This window comes from Neopelma chrysocephalum, unplaced genomic scaffold (genome assembly GCF_003984885.1).
Source record: "Neopelma chrysocephalum unplaced genomic scaffold, ASM398488v2 Primary Assembly neopelma1_97116, whole genome shotgun sequence".
NCBI classification, from domain to species: Eukaryota; Metazoa; Chordata; class Aves; order Passeriformes; family Pipridae; genus Neopelma; species Neopelma chrysocephalum.
Window position 1 is genome coordinate 3,300,270 of NW_020925758.1, and position 21,045 is coordinate 3,321,314.

The 21,045-nt window shown below is 43.5% G+C and overlaps 2 protein-coding genes across 5 annotated transcripts in view; both read right to left on the reverse strand.

Moving 5' to 3' along the window:
• ACAA2 (acetyl-CoA acyltransferase 2) overlaps nucleotides 1–442 on the reverse strand; it is an 18,244-nt gene extending 17,802 nt beyond the window's left edge. Inside the window, exon 1 of the mRNA XM_027671708.1 lies at nucleotides 382–442. Within this exon, the coding sequence (XP_027527509.1) occupies nucleotides 382–397 (16 nt within the window). The 5' untranslated portion in view covers nucleotides 398–442. The remainder of the gene's footprint in view (nucleotides 1–381) is intronic.
• A 2,351-nt stretch (nucleotides 443–2,793) lies between these two features.
• MYO5B (myosin VB) overlaps nucleotides 2,794–21,045 on the reverse strand; it is a 144,687-nt gene continuing 126,435 nt past the window's right edge. For 2 of the 4 annotated variants that reach the window (XM_027671705.1, XM_027671704.1), the window contains exons 30-40: nucleotides 18,686–18,763; nucleotides 16,003–16,201; nucleotides 15,129–15,222; nucleotides 13,978–14,121; nucleotides 12,788–12,939; nucleotides 12,347–12,436; nucleotides 10,247–10,397; nucleotides 9,261–9,546; nucleotides 8,556–8,730; nucleotides 7,534–7,614; nucleotides 2,794–6,811 (exon numbers count right to left, since the gene is read on the reverse strand). In XM_027671705.1, the coding sequence (XP_027527506.1) occupies nucleotides 6,659–6,811; nucleotides 7,534–7,614; nucleotides 8,556–8,730; nucleotides 9,261–9,546; nucleotides 10,247–10,397; nucleotides 12,347–12,436; nucleotides 12,788–12,939; nucleotides 13,978–14,121; nucleotides 15,129–15,222; nucleotides 16,003–16,201; nucleotides 18,686–18,763 (1,603 nt within the window). In that variant the 3' untranslated portion in view covers nucleotides 2,794–6,658. Of the gene's footprint in view, nucleotides 6,812–7,533; nucleotides 7,615–8,555; nucleotides 8,731–9,260; nucleotides 9,547–10,246; nucleotides 10,398–12,346; nucleotides 12,437–12,787; nucleotides 12,940–13,977; nucleotides 14,122–15,128; nucleotides 15,223–16,002; nucleotides 16,202–18,685; nucleotides 18,764–21,045 lie in introns of those variants that run through there. The other 2 variants (XM_027671706.1, XR_003532298.1) reach the window with 2 other exon arrangements.

Consider the following 21,045-nt stretch of genomic DNA (forward strand, 5'->3'; position numbering starts at 1 on the left):
CCCCCTTCCCGCTCTCTGCACCCCCTCCTCAGTCTCTGACCCCTATTCCCACCCCCGATCCCTTCCCCACACTCTGACCCCCGCTCCCACCCTCTGACCCCACTTTCTCTTTTGGAAGTTCCCAATTACTCCCAGCTGTTCGGCCGTTCGGGACAGCTGGAGGGGGTAAATCCCAGGGGAGGGACAGGAACAGCTTCGGGGACTCTATTTTGCAATCCCTGAGGGCAACACGAGCTGCCCCCCTCTCCCCCCCGCGCCCCGGGTGAGGGGCCCCTACAACCCGCTCCGCTCGCCCCAGAGCCCTGACGCCTGGGATCCCCTCAGGGATCCACCTCCCAGGATCCTCCCGGTGCCGGGATCCGCGGGACGCGGGATCCTCACCCCTCAGGAGCGCCATGGCCGCCCCGCTCCGCTCCTGCCCCGCTCCGCGCCCCGGCCGAGAGCCGCGCCCGCCCCGCACATTCGCCACGCCGGGGGCGGGGCGGGGCGAGGAACGCCCGGGAGGCAACCTGTCTGATGGGTTAACCTATAAATTAAATAATTTTAATTTATTATTTTACTTATTTAGAACGTGTTGTTTTGCTGGTTTTCTTTCTTTCCTTTTTTTTTTTTTTCCCCTTTAATTCCGCCTCCGTTCGGTTCGATTTTCCCGTGGTGGCTTTGGCGAATCGGCGGCGGGCGGCGATCCGTGAGGGCGAGCTGAGCGCCCGCAGCCATCCCCGAACGCCTCACGGTAATTACTGTTAATTACAGTTAATCACAGAGTCATGGAGGTTGGAAAAGATCGCCAAGACCATCGAGTCCAACCTGTGCTCGATCCCCGCCTTGTCTCCCAGCCCAGAGCGCTGAGCGCCCCGTCCAGTCGTTCCTTGGACACCTGCAGGGATGGGGATCCACCACCTCCCCGGGCAACCCCTGCCAATGCCTGACCACCCCTTCCATGACGAAATTCCTCCTCATGTCCAGCCTAAACCTCTCCTGGCGCAACTTCTGACCATAAACCTGCTGAGGGGGTTTGGTGGGGGGTTGCAGCCCTCCTTTCCTGGACATGGATGGAGGAGAGTGGGAGCTGCCTGTAGCCCATCGGTTTGACGCCGGAAAGCCCTTGGATACTCTCATTTTCCAACACTGCAGACACTGAAAAAATAGGGGGAAAACGAGCTAAAAAAAGCCTGCGCCTCACCACCCTCGTGGCCAAGAATAAGCAAGCTCTCAGCTGCACCAGGGGATCCACAAAACTCACTTTCCACAGTTCTGGTGGTTTAAATTGCACCTTGAAGTATGTAGTATGTACCTTGATTTGTGTGCATAAATGCTTCAGTGGAACTGTCCAGACTGTCAGGCTGAAGATGAGAAGATTGGTGAAGATATTTCATGTACAAACAAAAATTGCCGCACGTCTTCATGAACAAAATTTAAGTTCTATAAATTTTCTAGAAGAAAAAATGTTTTCCTGTGGAGATTTTCATTTTTTGTTTACAAGAGTCTTTCAACTGTTTTTGCTACATAATTCCAATGATTTAATGAATCTATAAATCAGTGAATGTACAGCAACATGCAGCTTTGTCTTTTAAAAGAGCTAAGGGTTTTCCCGTATTTTCTCCCTCTGCCATTGACTTAAATAAGTCTCATTTGAAGTTGAAGGAGGTGATTGTGCCCCTCTGCCCCGCGCAGGTGAGACCCCACCTGCAGAGCTGCCTCCAGCCCTGGGGAACAACAGCAGAAAGATGTGGAGCTGCTGGAGAGAGTCCAGAGGAGGCCACGGAGATGCTCCAAGGGCTGGAGCCCCTCTGCTCTGGAGCCAGGCTGGGAGAGCTGGGGGGGTTCACCTGGAGAAGTGAAGGCTCCAGGGAGAGCTGAGAGCCCCTTCCAGGGTCTAAAGGGGCTCCAGGAGAGCTGGAGAGGGACTTGGGACAAGGGATGGAGGGACAGGACACAGGGAATGGTTTCCCACTGCCAGAGGGCAGGGATAGATGGGATATTGGGAAGGAATTGCTGTCTGTGAGGGTGGTGAGGCCCTGGCACAGATTTCCCAGAGAAGCTGTGGCTGCTCCTGGATCCCTGAAAGTGTTGAAGTCCAGGTTGGACGGGGCTTGGAGCAACCTGTTCTAGTGGAAGGTGTCCCTGCCCATGGCAGGGGGTGGAACTGGATGAACTTTAAGGTCCCTTCCAACCCAAACCGTTCTGTGATTCTGATTCTGTGATTTAAGCACGTGCACAAGGGCTGGCAGTGCATCCCCTCTTCTTCATTCATTCACAGTGGCTTTCAAGGCCTTAAGATTCCATGCTCAATTCATTTCTAATTTGCTCAGATTATTTCAGCATCTCTGAAGTTATAATTTCTAAACCTTTCAGTGTCTTGAGTAAAAGCTTTGATACTGTTAATTTGTTCATAAAGTACTTTGTAATGTTTATAAAGCTACTTTGTAATGTTAAAATAGAAAAGTTTCCCAGAGATAGAAGTAAAAATTGATAGAGGTTATTTTTTTACATTTCCATTTTTGACCACAAGTCACAACTTCTTCAAAAGTGTTTATTTCACAAATTTTGTTTTTATCCCCATCTGAATAGCACAGTGACTATTACAAGCATTTTCTTATAAACAAAGGTGTAGTTTACAGATTTGTTCAAAATGGAAAAATATTCTATAAGCAGTAGTATTTCATCTACAGTATTCACTCATGTATATCATTCAACTTTGACAGCAGCTATACCTTCTGCTCGTTAAGGTAGACACTTCACACCAAAGAAAAAATAGAATAAAATCCCCAAACAAATAAAATAGACATTGCAATACAGTAGCACTTTTTTTTAAAAATACATAATTTTTTTCTTCTAATTTCAAATTAATTTGAAAGTCTTTGTCCACTGGCATTCACACCTTGAAATAATTTGGATACTTATCGGGGAATATGTCCTCTGGATTGTTTTATTTATCATTTACCTTGCTCGAATTTCTTTCAGAAAAAAAATAATCCATTTATGACTGTTATATATATGTGAATCAATAAAGTCAGAGGAAAAAGGTTCATGGGTGTTCATGCAATTTATTTTAATTAGGTTCTATTTATATGCAATGATAAAATGCTAATTTTTCAGTTAATGGTCTGAAAGAATAAGTTTGAACAATTTTATGCATTTACTATTGAAAAGGGAGGAAAACAACCCGTTGTTTCAAGTGCAGCTGTTTCATTTGTATCTTTTGCAAATCACACAAATAAAAGGTCAGGTCCGGCAAAGATTTCAGTGAGCAGGTTGCAGGACGATTAAAGGCAGCCACTCTGCTTAAAACATGCCCACATTTTGTTACTGCTCCACTCCTACAAAGAAATTCTTTTAGATCCAGTGGGATAAATTGCATGAGCAAAAAATGATAGTGATGTAGGATTGCATCAAATCAGTCTTAAGGTCCAATGTTCTACAGCAGCTTTACCAAACAAGATAAGCAACCTCAGCTACAAAATGCCAATAAAAGGAAAAGAAAAATAGCAAAGGAATTTTCTAGTTAAAATGAAACGTGGACATTGTCCTGGATGTTTCTTGTAGGTCAGCCAGCACATGCCTAAACTCATGTTTGAAGTGTTGGTTTTGAAATGCTGCTGATTTATGTGATTTGGGGGTTTTTGAAGGTTTATTTTATTTTATTCCCAATAGTGCTTTTCTGAGATATGTCATACATGCAACAGTCAGCATGGGTCAGTATTGGGTTTTTTTCCTGGGAAATTCAAAGTGTTTTTGCAGACCTCGTCAAAGTAAGATTTTATAAGTAGGGTTTTAAATCCACAGACAACTTTTTCTATGACCAAATAATAAAAATACTCCCCTCTTTTAATGCTTTTTTCAGAGAAACAGTGGTTGAGCTAAAGGCACAGAGTGGGAAAATGCTCAACTGAATAACCAATATTTAAAAATAAAGACAGATCTGGAGAAGAGCCAGCGTTCTCAAAGCCATGCTTTGCGTTCAATTAGCTTTTTAAATAAAGAAGTGCTAATCTGAGGAAAGGCATGCTCAAACATAGCAATTTAACTAACATTTAAATACAAATTTTAAAAATTTCTAACAGAAAAGATAACATATGTTAAAGATATTTCATACAGTGTCCTCTTTCAGATGGATCTTACTGGATAAACTACATGATCACAGATCAAGACGTTAAATCCCTGTTCCCATCTGTACATACCAAGAGTTTTTAAGAAAGTACATATAAATTATGATCCTGAACGTGGAAGGACCATTATCCCCTAGAAGACTATTAAGCCCATTTTATAATTGTGATCAGGAACAAAATCGTTGCAGAAGAGGATTCTGCAGCGACCTGTCATTAGTCTGAGTGATAAGCATTAGTTTAATCAATCTTGTGGGAATTGTACTCCAAATAATTTACTTTAGTGAGAGGTAGAGACCTGAGGTGCCTGAGAGGAAACTGCTGACCTACTATGAATCCTGAGCAATAGCTCTGTGTTAAAACCACCTTACAGAAAGGGTGGATTCCGCTTTGAATTTTCTGTTCTTGAACCGTGACGACTACTAGAGTTTGGAAGGAAGGGATGGGAGACAATTAAAAAAATTCAGAGCACTGCAAAGACATTCATTGTGAAAAGAGGTAGGTACAAATAAATAAAGATGGTGTAGATGAGTGGGTGACAGGAGTGTGGGCTTGCTGGGCACAGACAGCAAACTGGTGGCACTACCCTCATTGAATATAAAGGGGAGATGAAGGCACTACTGAGTACACAGCAGATGTGAGTGCTCAAGGACTGCAGTTTGGAGGTAGTGCTGGCTCTATACAAGCAAAACATCTTCTGTGATTAGCTGGGTGATGGTTAGGGGGGAAAAAATATTTTCTTAGCCTTAAGTCTGTCCTTCAGTGGTAACAGCTCGTCTAAACCAGTCTCCATTTGAAACATGGTATTTATCCACTGGCATAGACCAATACAATTCTTCACAGCACTCAGCCTTTCCTTTAAAAATGTGCTTTCCTTTAAAAGTGTACTATATACAGCTATCTAGTACATACAGGACTATTACAGTTTGTATATACATAGATTATATACATGATGTTTAAATCAAAACACACTCCTAGCCTAAAAGGGTAACTGCAGCAGACAGGAGTTAGTGTACCTTCAAGACACTTCACATTCTTCTTTAAACCTCTGAGCAGACAATGTAGCAGTGTTTGGATGTGATTTACACCGAATAAAAGTAGTCAGATGGAGAGATTGGGTTTTTCTTTGAAAGCTTTTTAATCATTGTGAAATTGGGGGCCACAAAAGAAACCAGGACCACAAAAGCAGGTAGGTTAAGATCTATTTAGACAAGATCCTTATGGAAGTGGAAAGGGCAGAATGCCGGCTGCCAAACATCCTGGTTGCAATTTGGCACACTGTGCTATGGCAGGAGCATCACCACTCTGAGCAGTTGGGTAGCACCACTCAGCCATGGGAACCCACCTCCTTCCCTGCTCAGCAGCCACTGAAAATTCAATGTGTTGTGGAATTACCGAGAAAAAACAGTGACTGTCTTTGTGACCAGCTGGTGCCCTCCAAACATCAGTGTGGTGAGGCCAGAAGGTTGGTTTGTTTCTAAACTGAAGCTAATAAATTTGGTAAAAAAAAAATCCTAACAGAGTTTGCACTGATTGCAGTTATTTATTTAAGGTCATTGTAGACAAAGAGTTCGTGTTCATTCTTAAACAAATGGCTTACATTACCAACACACCATCTGACAACTTTTTTTGTGTTAGAACATTTCACTTCTTTTTTTTTTTTTAAACTTTTTTTTTTTAAAGTATTCTCTTCATTTCTCTAAGCCCTGTATTTGCACAACTGGCAGCATTTTGGGGTGGCTACTGGCATGAACACAGAGTTTTTCCACGGACAGCTACAGCTAGGACTTACACACGGAACTAATTAGCGCTGGGGACCCTGTAATTAAACCAGGCTGCCTTAGCGTGATCTATGCATGAGATTCTGATACACGCCGTGTAAGAGGTCCAAGAACCTTGATAGCCACTGGATGAAAGTTTTTGACACTTACAAGCACAGGGAAAGCCAACAGTAGGGATCAGGATGACGCTATTCTACAAGCAGAAGGCTTAAGGCAGTTTCTCGTATCATGGTTATCTCACTACGACAAAACCTTTGCTAATGTAAATCTGGTAATGGAGGAAAGTCCACGCTGCCAATTTGCTTAAATTCCCATGAAGCAGAAGCACTGGATGTAGTCAGGAGGAACAACAGCATTTCTCAAACACAGAATTTGTGACAAATTCCACATCAGCAGAAACAAGCAGCATCCCAGGCCGTTGCTGTCTCCCACTTCCTGTTCCTTTTTGTTAGTGGCTTTTGGAGATGATTATGGGTTTTGAACTATGTCAACATCAAATCAAGCAGTAAAAAATAAATCTACTTTTCAAGTATCCTTATTTCTGAGCCACAAATTACCAAAAAAAAAAAAAAAAACCAAAAAAACCCCCAAAAACATACGGACCAGTCCCTCTTTTTACTCTACATTTCAACATCCATATATTACTGTGCACTGGTTCTTCGATAAGCCCATTTGGTCCATATTTAAAGAGCTCCTTAAATTCCTTTAATGATTTTTTCTTTCATTGCTGGAGGTCTCTGGGTGCGAGAGGTGAGCTTAATTCTACTTTCTTCAGACTTTATTGAGAAAATCCAAGTTGAGAGAAGCAGGGAGATGAATAGAGTCCATGGTGATGGAGGATGGGTTGAACGGGAACGAAACTGGGAACACGTGCTTGAAGTCTAACAGCAGCTGTGGAGGGTCATTCCGTTCCTGCAAGTGCATCTATGAGGTGTGGGAGAAGAAAACAAGTTTAGCATCACTTGTTGCTTTTTCTTTGCCTGTGTGGTGAGAACGTACATAATTTTATAGATAGTGCAGAGAAGTGAGAACTAGTTTGTTCTCTATTGCAGCAGCTTTCCTCTGAGCAAGGAACTTCTGCACAGACTGTAGAAAACACTGCTTCAGGAGAACCTGGCTATGTTTTCCACATGATCACAAAGCAAGATACAGGAACCTAGAAGCAACATGACCCCCCTTGCACAGAAAAACTAGCACTGCACAATACCAGCAGTCTCTCTTTGATTCAGCTGCTCAGTGACGGAGACATATTCTGGGGGTAGCTGAACACATTTCTTTTTCCTGCCTCCTCCTTCTGAGCATTAAAAGGTGTTTGGTTTTAATTTATTTATTTTTCCTTTAGTTCCAAATTTCTACCTCATGTCTTAGAAGTAGCTCCATTTCCCCAATGCTTTGTTGGCTCCTGCAACCTTAAGTTGTGTTCTTACTAAACAGCTGAACTAGGCGAGTTGGGAATTTGGGTGCTTATTTCATTTTGTGATTAACAGCCTGGTTAACCCTGCAGCTGTGTGTTGTAGGTGTGTCCTGAACTCAGGACAACATGCAGCAGCATGCCTATTACAAAATGCCCGAGTTAGCAATACAGATGTCACTGGAATTACACAGATGCCATTCATGACCCCAAGTTTACAGCCACTTAAATTTACCTGTATGTTTCGTATGAAAGCTACTGTCACACGTTCTTCAAACTCATTCACAGGAGTGTAGAGATTAAGTATCTTTACGATCTGTTGAAAAAAAGAAAGAACAGGATTACAGAGAGTCATAAGAAGCCAAACCTTTCCAGAATGCAAAGCACCACTAACAGTTTGTCATGATAAGGCCATAACAAGTCTCCTGTGACACAAATGAGAAGCAGAAGCAGCAGTAATCTTGTCCTGGTGTTTTCCTTTGCCTGCTGTAAGTTTTGCAATGGACCTTTCAAAGTCACTTCTTATTGCAATGTTTGTAAACTGGGAATAGACTGGGACAACAGGTTTGTACAGGGATGCCACTTAGTTGGCACATGGTGTTACGGGTGACTTAAGATGTCACCTCTACAATGCTTCTCTTGATGCTCCCTTACTCCTGCTCCTCCCCTACCACCCTTCTCTCAAAAACACATGTTCAAGACAGGGAGATGGAGATACATTAGAAAGGCTCTCCAAGAATCACTGGAGATCAGCTCACACTTCTCACTTCTTCCTTCTTAAGACATTATCAAATTCAGACCAGGCAATCCAGCAGCAAAAAACATGAGTTTATATCCTCCTGGGATAGAGTCTCAAAGTTTAAGGTCAGATCCATCCAGCCTAGGTGGGCACTTCTCAACCTCCTGCTCCAAATAGGAATCCTTGGGGGGCACCCTGCAGAACTAGCCAGGTTAGACCTGGCAGAAGACAACAGGTGGGTTAAAATCCCAAGAGTCTGACTTATACCTTGAACTCCTCAGGGGTGGGTTTCATTTCAGCACATTTCTGGAGCTCCAGTGCCATCAGTGGCACTGTAAGAGAGGAGCAACCACAGTGACCACCTCTGAGAGGGGTCACTCCTGAAAAGGACAAACTGCCCCCGCTGAGGGAATGGCAGACTGAGGCTGGGCAGTGAAGAACTGGCACCAGAGGACCCCCCTTTCCCACTCCTTTAATTATCCATACCCTCTGGTGTAAGCCTCTGCCCTGCTGCCTACCTGCTGGGTCGTGAGTGATGTGCACAGGGAACAGATGGCCTCGGCATCCTCCGAGGTTTTCTTCTTCAGCTGCAGAAGCTGTGCTGCCTGAATCAAGGGCACCAAAGCTTGTGCTGCTCCACTCTGCTGCAGATTCTTCCCATGCAGCCACTCCTCCAGCTGGCTTATGTTAAACCTGGGTAAGCAACCGAGACAAGATGCAAGCTCAGAGAGAAGGCGTAGCAGCTCAAAAATCCTCCATGAGGCTCAAGGAATGTTGCAATGCTGGAATATGTGGGTTTTTGTGATGCACAGTTGTGATACACATCGCAAGAGACTATCAGAACAATGCTTAACACTCAACAACTCAGAGAAAAATTTATACTTCTATGTACCTTACAAATAGATGAGCCATGTAACAGCCGAAGAGCACAAGGGAGGTACATTCAGATTCCTCCAAATTTCAACAGTCAATTAAAAAATGAAGCTTTTAACCAGCTTTTAAACGCTAACAAAATCCTGCAAGGCACGCGGGTACCTTTGAAAATATCTCCACAAAAGCTTTTGCTGTTCCCACTCCCCAGCTCAAGGGGAGCACACAAAGCTCCAATGCGGAAAGGGGAGCGGGTAGCAAAAGGAAGATTTAAATCATTTCCTCTGAGAAGCGCACTTAATCAACAAAACTTCCTCAAGCAGGCCCATCCCTGCCCCAAGCCCCAGCCCCACCTCAGCTGCATGCCCGTGCTCCACGAGCAGACATCCTTCCTCAGCAGGAGGTTGTTCAGGGTGACCGCGTTGATCATGTAGAAGATCTGTTTGAACACCTGCTGGATGATCTCTGGGTCCAGGCCCTGGTCACACATGATGCTGTGGAACGTGTTCAGCTGGCGGATCATGTTGTCCAGGCTGTAGGATATGTCAACTTCTGGTGAGTTGGAGATGTATTTCCTGTAGCCCATTGGCTGGACACCAGAAAGCCCTTGGATACTCTCATTTTCCAACACCGCAGACACTGAAAAAAAGGGGAAAAATGAGCTAAAAAAGCCTGTATCCACCTACTTATTAGTCACTAGAGGGAAGAACAGATTCCTCTGTGGGCTGTAACAAACATGTATCAGTCTCAGTGATGCAAGTGGTGGGTGCTGCGAGTCTGAGAGCAGGGCAGATCCATGAATTGATGGTTTGCTCTGATAATATGAAACAGTTAAAAAGTACACAAATATCACGGAATCCTAGCACATTATGCCATGAGCAGGGACACACCTTCCACTAGACCAGGTTGCTCCAAGCTCCGTCCAACCTGGCCTTGAACACTTCCAGGGATGGGGCACTCCTCAGATGCAGGGATTTGGCCAAGGAGGTAACTCTCCTCATAGTTCTCTCATCCTTGCAAAACAAGGTCTTTACTGTCTTTTTCCTCTTCCCAGTTTTCTCCTCCACACATTTCCACCCATGAAGAGGTTAACCACAAACCTGCTGTGGAGGGGAACCCACCAGCACCACCTCACCTCTATCACTACCTCCCCAACAGAAAGGAAAGAGAGATCTTCAATCAAGCTGCAAAAAAAACCCCCCTCATCCTTATTGGTTTCTATCACGGGGTAAAATAAAAACTCTCCCAGGTCACGTTAGCACTGTGCAGAGAGGTCTGGAAAACAGTCAGAGCAGACAATCTCAGCCAGGAAACACCCTCCTGGAGGCTGTGAACTCACCGGTCATGGGCTGGAGGATGCCCTGTGCTATGTTAATGAGCTGCTGGTAGATCTGGATGGAGAGGTGGCTCAGCACCTGGCGGTACTCGGTCAGGTCAAAGTTCTTCAGACAGTGCTCGTTCTGCTTCGGCGTGTTTTGTGTCATGAAACCCTGAGCAGGAGGAGAGCGAAACACCCAGGTTCGTTATTCCACCCATTTACAGTTCATCAAACTCACTGCATTAAAAAAAAAAACAGCTGACACCCTCGGAGTACAATATACCCAAAGTACATTTTTACTCTATTATAGAAAAGCTCAAGACTCATAAATCACCTTTGATTTACTCAGGCATTTGTTCATAAATTATTACTAGAGGACTACTTTTTGAAGAAAATCATTAAACTATCAGTTTTTCATTTTAGCTTTAGCAAGGAGCAACGTTTCTATTAATTGCAATGCACAGAAACTAGAAAATGACATTTCAGTCCTAGAGAAATTACTTCTTAGCTATGTGCTTATCCCTTTGAGCTGCAGTTGTTCACGGGAAACCAAGTATTTAGAAATTAGGATTTTAGAAAATTGAAGAAAAAATTATAACCACGTGCTATGTGCTTTGACAACATTCAAACTGATCTGAGGTTTATAAATCTCTACAAATAGCCAAATTTGTTGCCTTCCTTTTGCTGAAGAAGCAGCTGATTTCTGATGCTGCATGTGGATGCTGTAAGCCCTGAGGTCTGAGCTCGAACATTAATACCAGTTTTAGAGGCAGAAGCAAATGTGATGTACAATAATTTTGCAATTAACACAGATGCTTTAATTGCCTGTTCATATGGTCTTATTTGGTGTCAAATTGAGAACTATGCAACTGTTTTTGTTGGTTGCTGATGAGCAAAATGCAAAAATACAACATGTGGGTATTTGAGTTGATTTCACAATTTCCTCATTTTTCTGACTAATCAAAGAGTGTGCTCTTCACATGAAAAGACTGCACATAGTTTGGGGTTTTCTTTTAAATCTTTTCGTAAAAATAGGTTGAATTCAAACTAAAGATAACAGTATTTTTGAAACCGCTCACAATTATTTTTCCTCTCTTTTTTTTTGCACCCAGTTATCGATGGCATTTGCAAACAGCTGATTCATTGAACACAGTAAATCACAGCAAAGAATGTGAAATTTAAGTTTGAGTTGGTTTCTTTTTATCCTGCTGGTTTTCTGGAGAGGATTTTCTTTAAATGTAATATTATTATCCAGACAGAAGAGGGCAAATGGGAGCATAACTCCTAGTAACTATTCTCTAAATTATTTTCCTTTTTAATTTAAATTTTAATTTTAAATATTCCAAGTCCAGCACTGTGGTTTTACATACAAATCATTAGTTTTTGAATGACCTAAATAGTTAATTACATTGCCTGAAATTGTTTTTTATTTAAAGTTTGAATGCTCAATATATCTAAGAAAAATCAAGACTAAACAAAAAGCCCAGTATTTGGCTCTGTTAAAAAATATAATATGCAGAACAGATAGCTACAAGGATGGCAGCATGCATTGTTATGGAAGGACTGTAATAATCTCATTTTTTTGGAGGGGATCAGCTACAACAGAACTTACTTCAACTTAGGAAATATTACTGAGGTGGGAAGAAAGGACAGAATTTTCCTCTGAAATCTCATGTTACGATTATTCATGAGTGACAGGACAAGGGGGAATGGCCTCCCACTGCCAGAGGGCAGGGTTAGATGGGACATTGGGAAGGAATTCTTGGCTGTGAGGGTGGTGAGGCCCTGGCACAGGTTGCCCAGAGAACCTGTGGCTGTCCCTGGATCCCTGGAAGTGCCCAAGGCCAGGGTGGACAGGGCTTGGAGCAACCTGGTCTAGTGGAAGGTGCCCCTGCCCATGGCAGGGGTTTGGAACAAGATGGGGTTTTAGGTCCCTTCCAACCCAAAACATTCTGGGATTTTAAAATTCCAGGAGCTGCCTCATGTTATAACCAGATTAACAAAGGAGGGAAGTCAGGGATCACCCCAGGGAGGGTTAGAGGGAAGCCACTGCATCCAGGAGACTCAAGGAGCCTCCCTGGAGGAATCCCAACACACTCCAGGCCAGTGATGGTTTCTCACCTCGTCTCCACTGTACTGCTTCAGGCAGTGCAGGAGGCGACACGTGTTCGCCAGCCAAAACGACGTCATCTCAAAGTCATTGTGGTGTTTCTGCAGAAACAAAATTAAAACCTGTGAGATCCCCCCTCCCCTTCCTTGGGGGATGCTGGCATAGCAAGACAAAGCTATTTTGAGTTTCTCCACCTAGAATCAGGCAGCTTTCTCCCTGCAGATGGGCAGTGTTAGCCACTTCCCCCCTACAAACTTAAAAAAAAATAAAAATCCATAAACGCAAACAGTTTTATTGCTTAGATCATAATTCTCCTTGTTGTTCTAAAAAGGGAAGCTCTAAGAGTGATTTGGTTTGCAAATCACCGTAAGAGCTGAATATCACAGACTTGGACATGGTTATTACCATTTTAAAGCATCTCAACCCCAAGACAAGAGCAAAGGGACACCTGCCTTCAGCACTTTCTTAATGCCGTTGATGGTGGAGGTTAGCAAGGAGTGCACCTTCTGGTCATCATTGATGTAATCTGCATGTCTGAGGCACATGAAGAGGATGTAGGCAGGAAGGCAGGGAACAGTAGCAGACACAGCCTGGGGCTTGAGATCTAGAAGATTTGACAATTAAAAAAACCAACCAAACAAACAAGCAAACAAACCCCACAAAAACCAAAATTTTACCAACTGACAAGTAAAGCAGAGAACACCAGACCTGGAGATGCACCCAGGCAAACCCTTCTTTCCCCAGCCCTGGGGAAAATGATATTTTGGCTCTGCAACTCGCACCCCTCTCTGCAGCATGGACACAGAACCAGAGGTCCAGCTGCAGGACAGATGGACCTGCTGAGGAGCCACAGCCCTGGGGCTTGGGAGGGCAGCACTGAGGTGTGTGACAACATCCCATTACACCTGATGGATGCACAGGTAGGGTTAGAGCTTCTTCACCATGTAAAAGCCTACCCCAGCAGCACACAAATCACCTTCAAAAAGCCCCCTGAAGCTTTCAGGTGTACCTGCCACAGTTTATACCCTCCCCCTTCTGAACTGATGACATATTAAATCTCTCCTTCCGTCAAGATACGGAATCCTAAAGGCAGCTGAGGGCACTCGTAGCCTCTACAGAACAAGCCTGTCTGATTAGGGGAAGTTCAAAGACCACAGCAATGGGTAGCACTGCTCTTTGAACACTTTTTGGATCCTCACAAGGCTTCTCAAACAGCACAGAACAGGGGGATGCTGCAGCAATTCTGATCAGTCTGTGCAGCAGAGAAGAGCTCACAGGTTCATTATCTGTTATCTGTTATTACCTCATAAACCAAACTGCCTTTGTTCCACTGCTGTTCCAAATCCCCAGGGTCTATCCTTCTGCTATCCCCTCCCCATCTATTACCACATCAGGAACTTACTGCCTGCTCTAAAAACCGCAGCCTTGTTTTGCATTTCCAATTTTTTGCTATCCCTAAGGATTGCATCCATGCTGGTCTACCTGCTTAGTGCAGCTACTTTACCTACCCCACTTGCCATGGCCACAAACATGCAGCCCCAGAAGGGATTAATTTGAGATGATCTATCTGTCTACCTTGATCTCACGAGTTCACAAACTCTCCCAGCACGAGTCAGGCAGAGGAGCAGCGGAAATTCCTCACCTGTAATGAGGTTTTGGATGAGGAGTGGCTCATCTTCTTTGTAATACTCCAACATGCCCTGAAAATCTTTCTCCTTCCTCTGGACAGCAACTTGCATGTTACTGTCGCGTGGCCTCCTGTCTGCTGGCAGCGTGGTTTGGGATGCTGTGAGGAGGAAAGAGCATGAATGGTGGTACCTGGAAATCAAGAACTATTCACGTCCTGCAACGGCCTAAGTGCAGACACCAAGTCAAAGAGTTATATAATAAATTCCCAATAATGTCATCAGTTTTGACAGACCTATTAAAAAAATATAAACAACCGGGTCTTGAATTACCAGTCAGAGTTTTCAGACTCTGAATGAAAGAAAAGTGCAAAAGTTGAACTTAAGAGAGGAAAAAATGAAGCCGTTTTTATTTTCCAAGAGACCACAGGCTAGAAGGTGGTAATCCCATGGGAAGCTCTTTAGTGTATGGTTTTCACAGAGAGGGGGGAAAAAAATAGGCAGGCAATGATAAATCCCTAAGCATCACATCTTCTGTCTGTCTGTAAAGCTGCAGAGCCACGGTGGCACCGCTCAAGTTTAATAAAGCAGAAGAGGCCAGCATGCAAATACTGCAGCATACAGCATGCAAATCACACTGACAGAGACCAGCTGGGTGAGCCATGGAAACCCTCCAGTTATTCAGCTTAATTTCACTTAATGCCTCGTTTCCAGGAATTAGCTCATGAGAATGGGGCCCTCTGATTAATCACGGCTTCTCCAGAGAACAGGAAGCTCTTTCTGTACAACACAGATGTCACATTTGAGGTGTTTTCTCATCAAGCAGAATATAAATACATGTTTTCATTCCTAAAGAGTTGTAATCCCTCCTCAAAATTGACAGATCAGAGCACTTGCCTGATAGCCACTAGTCTCCTCTCTGTACCTCTGCCTGGATCACTGCATTGAATGCAACGAAAGCAAAAAGGTCTCTAAACACCCTCCAAACTTCAGTACAAGGTCAGTGTCAGCTCAGTGCCTGCTGCTAGTTCAGTGCCAGAATGAGCAAAATCTTACTTTCATAGAAAGAAAAAGAGAAAAAAAACCCTTGCAGCTCTCCAAGGCTGATCAAAGAAACAAATTACAAATAAAACTCCCCCGCCCCAATGCCTTCCAACAGCCAAGTCACCTTCAAAATCTTGGGCCTTCTTCATGTAAATCTTCAGCTGTTTCTTCAGCTTCTTTTCATTCTTTTCCAACTTTTCTACCAATTCTTTCAGATCCTGAAAAACGTAAGATGCATTTCTTAAAAAATACCCCCAACATTAAGCCCAAGAACAACTCATTTGGGGTGAGTTTAAGGCTGAAGTGTGGTCTAAGAGTCACTGTGGCATGGTGGGAGTATGTTGGTAGAAGAAGAGCTGTGTTGTTTCTGGATTGCTCAGAAAGACCCTTACCTACACCACAAAGACTGTGAATGCTGGGCACCTGCTTTCTACAGCAAGCAATACTCACCACCCACAGTGTTTAATCCTGGCTGTTAATCACAATTAAACAGTTCAAACACCATTTAGATACTAGAGTTTTTGGGAAAGGCAAGAAGCCCTCACCCGAACTCAGGAGGTGCCAACATTCCCTCCAGGCCTTGCACATAGATATAGAAGGTGAGGAAGGGAAAATTTATGATCAGGCAGGCCAACTGTTTGGAGTGGCAACTTCCAGAAAACATGGATGAAAGGATTGTGTGGTCTTTGTGTGTAATGACAGAGTAGAGGCATCCCCAGTGATATAATTTGGTAGGCAGGGCCACAAAGTAGACGGGCTTAAAAAAAAACATTTAAAAACAAAAAAATACCTATGTAGTCACAAAAGTCATACAGCAATAGAACATCAGGCACCAGAGTTCCCAAATGCACCAGGGAGATGCTGATGGTTCTGCAGAGAGTTTGGTAGGAGTGGAAGAGATCCCTGTGCCCTGCCCTCCCCTCCCCGTGATGTTTCCTATCTCCTTTCTCTCAGCCTGTTTCTTTCCCCTCTCCTGTGCTTTCAGCACAAACTCTTACCAGGTTTTCATTGGTGAGACGTGTAATTTCTTGCTGAATTCCCAACTCCACCTGGACCTCCGGAGAGAGCTGCAGGGTCTGCAGGGAGGCCTGCTGCTGTTTCTGCAGCTCTTCTTGCATTGCATCCAGCTGGTTTCTCAGACCTTCCATCTCCTCCTCGTGCTTCCTTCTCTGATCCTGGAGCTGTGCTTCCAGCAGCCTGAGAACAGGACCACACTGATCAGCCAGTGATTTCAGCACTGAGGTAGTAACCAACATTTGAGTTGGTCTGAAATACTTTTGAAATTTAAAGGCATGACATCAAATGTTGGGTGGGGGTTTTTTTTAAATAAAAGGGAAAAAAAATCCAAGAGCTGCCATTTTTTATTTAACTGTATCACGAGTTTGGGTTCCTTTACTTGCAAAAAGCAAACACATGGCAAGAAAGCAGCGCAGACCAACACATGCAGGTTTTGTTTTCAAAAGCCCAGCTTGAAGGACATTTGTTCCTGCCCTAATTTCCTGTCAAACACCATTTCTTACTTCTGAAAACTGAACTGTACGTCTTGCAAAGGGTTCCATTCCATTGGAATGCCACTGGCTTCTTTCACTACTGCTGGGAATGTTGAGAAAGGCAGAAGCCCTCATTCCTTAGAGTTATTTGTAGAGCTGCTATTCATCTTTGTTTAAAAAGAAGTATATTCACAGGTATTTCAATTTTCATTTACAAATTACCTGCAGAATACCATGCCCAAGGCAATTTTCCATCCCCTTGAGGTGCTCCTGCTTTCATCACTGCTGCTGACCTCACCAAGACTCTTCAAGCAGGGGACAGACTTGTTTCCTACTAGCCCAGGACATACAAATACTAACACCATGATACACAGCTGAAAAAAACAAAGTCACCAAAACCACCCCCTTCTTCCACTTTTAGGTGTGCATTCAACATTTTCCTCTAACAATTTGTCCTGCCAACCCTTCCTACCATCCTTTCACCTACACCTTCCAGGTCACCTTCCAGCCCTACCTTGAGCCTCTGCACAAGGACAGCTGTGCACCAGCTCTTTCAGAAGATTAAAACAAGTGACTCCAGAAGGTATGAGGGCTCTGAGGAAGGGCCATCAGGCCAGGAACTGCAAAGTATTAGTCCCAGATTACAGAAGGTGATGGTGGCAAAGAGGAAGAATGACCCAAGGAGATAATCAAGCCCATGTCCCTGCTGTAGCTCAAGGATGTGATCTCCTAGGCAGAGCTATGGATCACCACACACCCAGGCCACAGGCTTCTCTTCTGACATCAGATGCAAACAGCAATCCCCAAAGATGAGGAAGACTGTAGTGTCAGTAGCTTTGCATTTACCTAGGACAAGCACAGACACAGAGCTGGGCCAGGGGGGAAAAAGCTACAGCTCTTTCAGGTTCACCATGAACTGTTTCCCTGCAGGAACAATTAGGCACGGGAATTTTTTTTGTTGTTGTTGTTTTGTGTTTTTTCTTTCACAGCTTGTATAAAAAAATATGCTTTCTAGGAAAGATTTCTGGGTGAAAAGTAGTAATTATTCCCCATGGTGTTTTGTTGTTGTTGCTGTTAATGTCTTTAGAAGATTAAATAACACAATCTCTACTCCCATTTTGCAGCAAAGGACAGAAAAGCATGTTTTCCACCTATAGAAACATGGGCAATAATGCACTCAGCCTCATAATCCTGTCAGGAGTTATATTCTTAAGAGGCTTGGAAAATACAGACCCACCATGAAATAAGTATTAAGTACTTAATTTCCATTTTATTTCTTCATATTGAGATTAGTTTGGATTCAGTTTGGATTAACCGTGAGACACCCTCAGAAGAACACACTCCTCCTTATGAACTTGGGTTCCTACATTGCTTGGAAAAACACATTAATCATCCCTGTTATTTTTTCCTGTTATTGTCTGGTTTTACCCTGATACCTCTAGACATGACCACTTTAGACTACTTTATACAAAATATTTTAATTTTTCATCTCTATAATGTCCTTAAATTTTTTATAAAAACATTGGAGCCCCATAACCACCAAAGACCGGGTTGAAACAGGATAAGAATCCAGGAGTCCCCCAGTGTGTCCCTGTGGGATATTTGCCCAGCAGACCAGGATGTGGGGAGAGCTGTGGAAGGATGGCAATGTGTATCCACCACGTGCCTTCCTCCTTACACCTGTGGACAACCCACAGATGGGAGCACACAGTCCCCTGGAGCAAGCAAAAGTGACAGCATTGGGATACAAGCACAGGGACTCTGCTTCTGACAAGCCAAGGATTGGGAGAAAACACTTTAGGGAGGTGCTATATGTTAGTGCAATTTCATTAAAAAAAAAAAAAATCTAAAATGGGAGGGGTTTTTTGGTTTCTTGGAGGTCACAGCTTCCCAGCACCTTTATCACCCAATTTCCCATTAACATAACATAATCCTTAATGAATCACAGCTCAGGTATTAGTGGCAACAGCCACCATCAGCAATGCCCAGCCAGAATCACAACAATTCCCCTGAAAATTAGAGAAGGGTCTCAATTCTCCTGGTTTGGAAACCCCACCTTCAGCTGCTCCCAGAGAAGACAACAGGTCCTGTAGAGGACCAGAGGGTAAGAGCAGAGCAAGAGAAAGAAACAAAAGGGTGGCAAAAGGGAAGAGAAGGGAGAAGCAGCAGCGAGGAAAAAAAAGTGTTTGACCTGGCAACTTGCTTTAAACCTTGATAAGCCAAGCCGAGCTCTCCATCTTCATTGAGATACCCCCAGTCCTCAGTCTTGCTAGAAATAAGGGACAGAAAAAGGAAACAAGAGGACAGAAGAAAGACAAAAGGTCAATTGCAAGAGAAGGAGAAAAGGTGCAGCAGAACCCTTATTAATTTTATATAATGCTATTTTATAGAACATACTTTCATTACACTGTATTCCTTTTTCCACCACATTGAAGGAGAACCATGCCCTGGAAAACATTCCTAGCTAGTGGAGCTTCTCCTCCCTGCCCATCTGGGACAAGTGACCTCGTGTTGCCCCTTCCTCCCCAACCTACTGCAGCCAACAGAAACCCACAATCCTTCAGGTCAGAAGGGATCATCACAGATCACCCAGTCCAACCTCCAGGCAGTTAATCATAATTCCCAACAGCTGTTTTGATATCTCCCTAATATGGAATTTTTAAGACAAGTTTCTCCATTTCCTTCCTTCTGCAGCAACTCCCACTGTCTAAAGTAAATTATCCTCCTTCTATTTCAGTTGAAGGTTTCCTCAAACACTGAGTCAAACACATCAGTCTTTCCTCAGAGCAACCCCTGGTCCAAACACCACTTACATCCCTACAAGATCAAATCTCCTCTATATCCATCCAGGCAGAAAAATGCCCAGAAAAGTCTCATCTCACCTTGATACTAGAAGTCTGTTTAGCAGATTGTTCATTTTTTGTTGTTTGGGGTTTTTTTTCAAGTTATATGAGGCAAGAAACTCATTTATCTCCTTTAATGAGGTGTTGAACACATTACAAATTTGACCAGAAACACTTGTTATAACAAGATTTTACTTGGCTTCGATGTCAGTTAGAAAACAGCTTTTCTTTTTGGAAATAACAATTTTAAAAGTAAACAAAGCAACCACCAAACTTAATGTATCATTATATTTCAGACACACACCAAAAAAAAAAAAAAAAAAGGAACTCAGCCAACATGCATCTTCTATTTTGGAAAGAGCTGTAGCAGAAGCCGCTCCCTGGCAAGGAAATCTCTGCATATTTCACTGGAAATGCACAACACAAAAACTTTCTACAGCAAATTTTCACAGGAGGAAAGCAGTGAGAAACATGGTGTTGCAGCACTGCCATGAAAGGGCTCAGGAGGTGTCTCACTGCCACAGGCAGTTTGTACCTCCCTTCCACGCTGGTGTACATTTCTCAAAACCAGCAAACATTTCAGGCACTGACATTTGCAAAGATCATCTGTTAAGGCCACATGTATGAATTTAAATTAAAACCTTGTTGCTACCATATACACAGCAGGTTTCCAAAAGGGTTTGTAGGCTGACAGAAACTAGGAGGTTTACTGGTCTGATTTGCATTAGTTCTTAGTAAAGTCTTTCTTTTTTTGGTTCATATAATCTTAACAGGACATATCCTCAGGCACTGAAAACCAAGGAAAAAAGCAGGAAGGATCACCACTATTTACTGCATGTCACTAACCTGTGAAATCTCACACAGTGAGCAGCATTTTGAAGAGATACATTTTCCTGGGTAACCTCCGTTGAAAAACAGATTTTCTTCCTTTTTTCATACACAGGCACTGCAGTAAATGAGGAGAGCAGCTCAAGCAGGAGCTGCTTTATTTATATATAAAATAAATAATTATATACAGGTGCCGATATAAGATACACCTGCCCTGGGAATTAAGCATTTAGTTCATCTCCATCAACACAGCACTGACTCAGAAATCACTGAGCTCCCCTTTCCGCCTGAAGTTCATATTGACCAAGACATTAACCATCAAACACAGGCCCTTTAAAGCTAATTACACTAATTAGTATGTGACAACATAATTTCCTAGAATGGTGGCTAAATCCTTTTCTCAAACAAGGCTGAGAGGAGCTGAAAGTGCTTGATTCACAAAGCCTTTCTCCTTTTTCCTTATCTTGGAGGTGCAGGTCTGGGGAGCAGCTGGGACAAACAGCCCTCATCAAAAGTGAGAAATTCCTGCCCTAACACCTCCCTTCCCAAAATGGCAGAGTGGGAAGAGACCCATGGGAGAGTGGCAAGCAGAGATAGGAACCCTTTCCATGTGATGGCCTCTTCCAGCTGCAAAAGCATCCTCCATGGGAAGCCAGCATCAGCCCCTCACTTTGCACTGCATTTGCAGGTGGGACTTACACAGCAGAAAAAAAAAAGATAAGATAAAATCCATGTACTCAACAGAAATCACTTGGGAAGTTATCACAGAAGCTCATTTCAAAGACACAGCCTGATTTACTTTGAGCTGCCAGGTTATTAGCTCTAACATCATCACCTGGTCTCTATTGGCTCTATGTTTCCACCAAGATCAAACAGGCTC